At 43.8% G+C, this 4,322-nt stretch overlaps 2 protein-coding genes across 2 annotated transcripts; both read right to left on the bottom strand.

Annotated features, from left to right (window-relative positions):
- Positions 1–1,119: 1,119 nt before the first annotated feature.
- LOC109220957 (RNA-directed DNA polymerase homolog) lies at positions 1,120–2,199 on the bottom strand. Its single transcript, XM_019385425.1, has 2 exons — positions 1,947–2,199; positions 1,120–1,316 (listed from the first exon to the last, which is right to left on the bottom strand). The coding sequence occupies exons 1-2, from the start codon at positions 2,197–2,199 to the stop codon at positions 1,120–1,122; spliced, it is 450 nt and encodes a 149-aa protein (XP_019240970.1).
- Positions 2,200–2,606: 407 nt separating this feature from the next.
- LOC109220956 lies at positions 2,607–4,066 on the bottom strand. The gene is made up of 3 exons (XM_019385424.1): positions 3,665–4,066; positions 3,286–3,433; positions 2,607–3,193 (listed from the first exon to the last, which is right to left on the bottom strand). Exons 1-3 carry the CDS (start codon positions 4,064–4,066, stop codon positions 2,607–2,609), a joined length of 1,137 nt encoding a protein of 378 aa, XP_019240969.1.
- Positions 4,067–4,322: the final 256 nt, after the last annotated feature.

Genomic DNA, 4,322 nt, shown 5'->3' with positions numbered 1-4,322 from the left:
TCTCCAGTGAGAATGCATAGAATCCGGCGTGCCCAAGGAAACTTCTCATGCATCTTAATGCTTATCATGCATCATTTTCATCCTTTCTTTGTACAATCTTGCATTTGAGAATGCATATAACCTGAATTCCTCGAGTTCATGTAACCCAGTGATTCGACTGGTGCCTGCTTTCTCCATATCCAAATTCAACTGCCGCAGTGCCCAAAGGAAATTATGCTCGAGCTCCACCAGAAGGTGACATGCTTTTCCAAACACCAACTCGTATGGTGACATACCAATTGGAGTTTTAAATGCTGTGCGATACGCCCATAATGCATCATTCATCTTCTTCGCCCAATCAGTCCTTGTCGCATTCACTGTCTTGGTTAGGACAGTTTTGATTTCCCTGTTGGACACTTCAACTTGCCCGCTCGACTGTGGGTGATAAGGGGTGGTAACCTTATGATGAACTCCATACTTTTCCAACAGCCGTGCGAACACTTTATTGCAAAAATAGGTTCCATCATCACTGATTATAGCTCTCGGGGTGCCAAAACGTGTGAAGATGTTTTTCTTGAGAAAGCCTGTCACCCCCTTTGCATCATTGGTCGGGAGAGCCACAGCTTCAACCCATTTGGAGACATAGTCAACTGCCACCAGTATGTATTTGTTACCATACGAGCTGACGAATAGCCCCATAAAGTCAATCTCCCACATGTCAAATACTTCCACCTCTTGAATGGTAGTCATTGGCATCTCGTGACGTCGAGATATGTTTCTTGTCCTTTGGCACTCATCGCAGCTCTTCACCCAAGCATGGGCATCCTTGAACAGAGTTGGCCAATACAAACCTGATTCCAACACCTTAGCTGCTATCTGAATCCCTCCAAAGTGTCCACCATATGATGAAGCATGGCAAGCATGGAAAACAGAAGGTTGATCTTTCTCTTGGATACACCTCCGGATCATGTTATCTACACATATTTTAAAAATTAGAGGTTCGTCCCAATAATGAAACCGACAATCGCGAAAGAACCTTTTCTTTTGAATTGAAGAGAGTTCATAAGGTACAATACCGCTTGCTAAATAATTAGCAATATCATCATACCATGGTGTTTCTTCCATTGTCACTGCTAGTAACTATTCATCTAGGAATGTCTCTGTTATATCTTCAACCTCTACCTTCTTTTCAGCTCCTTCCAACCTTGAGAGGTGGTCTGCTACCTGTTTCTCTGTCCCTTTTCTGTCACGGATCTCCAGATTGGATTCTTGTAGCAGAAGAACCCAACGGATCAAGCGTGTCTTTGACTCCTTCGTTGCTATCAAGTACCTTATTGCTGCATGGTCAGTATATACAATAACTTTTGAACCAATCAAGTACGACCTGAATTTGTCGAATGAAAAAACTACAGCCAACATCTCCTTTTCTGTCATGGTGTATTTGAGTTGTGCACCGCTTAGCATTCTACTTGCATAATAAATTGGGTGCATCAGCTTATCCTTTCGCTGCCCCAAGACTGCTCCGATAGCATAGTCATTTGCGTCGCACATGAGCTCGAATGGTTGCTCCCAGTTGGGTGCAACAATGATGGGTGTAGTCACCAATCTCTTCTTCGGCTCCTCAAATGCTAACCTGCAATCATTAGAAAACACAAAGGGCTGATCCTTTTCAAGGAGTTTGCATAAAGGGTTAGCAATCTTAGAGAAATCTTTTATGAATCGCCGGTAGAATCCGGCATGCCCAAGGAAACTTCTCACTGCCTTGACTGAAGTGGGAGGTGGCAACTTCTCAATCACATCAACCTTAGCTCGATCAACCTCAATTCCTTTGATGGACACTCGATGACCCAAGACTATCCCTTCTTGTACTATAAAATGGCACTTCTCCCAATTCAGCACTAAATTTGTCTCCACACATCTTTTGAGCACTCTACTTAAATTGTGAAGACAATCCTCGAATGAATCACCCACCACGGAGAAACCATCCATAAATACCTCCATAATATCTTCAACCATGTCCGTGAAAATGGCTAACATACACTGCTGGAATGTAGCCGGTGCATTGCAAAGTCCAAAAGGCATTCTTCGAAAGGCAAAGATGCCATACGGGCAGGTGAATGATGTTTTCTCTCTGTCTTCAGGTGCTATTGAGGTCTGATTGTACCCCGAATATCCATCCAAGAAATAGAAGTGAGATCGCCCAGCCAACCTGTCCAGCATTTGGTCAATGAATGGAAAGGGAAATGGTCCTTCCGGGTGGCTGTGTTCAATTTCCGATAATCCATGCAAATACGCCATCCCGTGACAGTACGAGTAGAGATCAACTCGTTATTCTCATTTTGTACGACCGTCATTCCTCCCTTCTTTGGCACACACTAAACAGGGCTGACCCAATTACTGTCAGGGATGGGGAAGATGATACCCGCATCTAACCATTTGATCACTTCCTTCTTCACCACCTGTTTCATATTCGGGTTCAGCCTTCGTTGATGTTCTCTAGAAGTTTTGTGCCCTTCTTCCAAGAGAATCTTGTGCATACAAAAAGCTGGGCAGACACCCTTTATGTTTGCCATGGTCCAACCAATAACAGTCTTACATTCTTGTAACACCTGTAGGAGTTGCTCTACCTACACAGCTAGCAAACCAGATGATATAATAATAGGTAAAGTAGAACTAGGCCCTAAGAAAGTGTATCTGAGATGCGCTGGAAGCGGTTTCAGGTCCAACTGTGATGGCTCCTCTATCGATGGTTTCGCAGGTGGTGATGTTCTTTCTTCAAAGTGTAGGGGCTCAAACTCGGGCTCCCTTTTCCAGAATCCTTGACCTTCAAGAGCCATGACCCACTCTGCCAACTCTTCACCATCCACATTTTCTAGATTTATCACGCAGGCCTCCAACGGATCCCTGACATTAATAGTCGCATCCTCCTCTTGTAGTAATACATCTACGGCCTCGACTAGTGAGCAATTTGCAAATTCGCTGGGTTTTCTCATAGATTGTTGAACATTGAATATTATCTCTTCATTGTTCAACCTCATTTTCAATCGTCCAGTCTCATAATCAATCAATGCTCTCCCAGTGGCTAAAAACGGCCTGCCCATAATGATTGGTATCTCCTCATCCACTTGACAGTCAAAAATGACGAAGTCTGCAGGGAATACAAATTTCCCCACTTGAACAAGCACATCATCAAGAATTCCTGTCGGTCTTTTGACTGTGCAATCAGCCAGTTGTAGCAACATTGAGGTCGATCTAGCTCTGCAAATGCTAGTTTTGTATAGATTGCCAATGGCATCAAGTTTATACTGGCTCCCAAGTAACACAATGCTTTGGCAAAAGCATAACTCCCAATGGTGCATGGGATAGTGAAACTACCTGGATCAGACACCTTTTGAGCCATAAGTCTAGTCATCACCGCGCTGCAGGTCTGTGTTAGAGTTACAGTGGACGAGTCCTGGAAGTCAAATTTTCGCGACATCAGGTCCTTCATCATTTTTGCGAACCCTCGCATTTCCCTCAAAGCATCCATCAGTAGGATATTCAATTGAAATTGTGTGAGCATTTCCATGAATTTCCTGTATTGATCATCTTTCTTTTTCTTTGCCAACCTCTGAGGGAATGGTGCAGGAATCAACCTCTGCCCAATACTTTGTGTCTTTTCTTTGCTGGAAGCTTTTTCTATTACCTGTTCTAGGAGTTGTTCACCTTCCTTCTCCTTACCCTTGTCAATCTGTTCTTGCTCGATTACAACCTCGGTGAGTTCTGCAGATTCATCTGTCTCAAATGTAACTGGGGTAGCTGGAGTAGTTGGCGTTGTCTCTCTCCTAGATTGAGCAACTTCTTTCTTCCTGTCTAAATCTCTCACATTCCTGAGACTCACTACCATGAGCTGATTCGGGTTCTGCTCCTTTGGATTAATGTTTGTATCTGCAGGCAATGTTCCTTGTGGGCGATTGTTCAAGGCCATAGATAGTTGTCCCAATTGAGTTTCAATGCCTTTGATTGCTGAATCATGTGTAGCTAACTTCTCTTGCATCTTTCCATTCATACCAATGAGTTGTTGCAGCATACCCCTGATTTTGATCATGTTACTATCATGCTGCTGATGAGGTGGTTGGTAGGTAAACTATTGTTGGTGCTTCTGATTATAGCCCTATTGCCTTTGATAAGGCATGACTTGGCCTTGTGGTCGTGCTCCTCCTGGATTGGGGTTGTGCTGCGGCTGGTTTGGTATGTACTGCTGGTTTGCTGTTGGTCCCTATTGCTGACCACCTTGCCTCTGACCACCAAAGTTATTGACATAATTCATGTCTTCTCTGAATCCCTGGTTGTCATTCTCTCCA

The sequence above is a fragment of the Nicotiana attenuata genome, unplaced genomic scaffold, assembly GCF_001879085.1.
Source record: "Nicotiana attenuata strain UT unplaced genomic scaffold, NIATTr2, whole genome shotgun sequence".
NCBI lineage: Eukaryota > Viridiplantae > Streptophyta > Magnoliopsida > Solanales > Solanaceae > Nicotiana > Nicotiana attenuata.
Note: the sequence above shows the minus strand (reverse complement) of the source record. Positions and strands in the feature narration are given on the sequence as shown.

Coding starts and splice junctions, on each gene's coding strand:
- LOC109220957 (XM_019385425.1), bottom strand. CDS start 2,199: ATGCTGGACAGGTTGGCTGGGCGATCTCACTTCTATTTCTTGGATGGA. Junction 1,317..1,946: donor GGATGGTTTCTCCGTGGTGG/GTGATTCATTCG, acceptor CTGACCATGCAG/CAATAAGGTACTTGATAGCA.
- LOC109220956 (XM_019385424.1), bottom strand. CDS start 4,066: ATGATCAAAATCAGGGGTATGCTGCAACAACTCATTGGTATGAATGGA. Junction 3,434..3,664: donor GTGAACAACTCCTAGAACAG/GTAATAGAAAAA, acceptor TTTGACTTCCAG/GACTCGTCCACTGTAACTCT. Junction 3,194..3,285: donor ATTGTGTTACTTGGGAGCCA/GTATAAACTTGA, acceptor CTGATTGCACAG/TCAAAAGACCGACAGGAATT.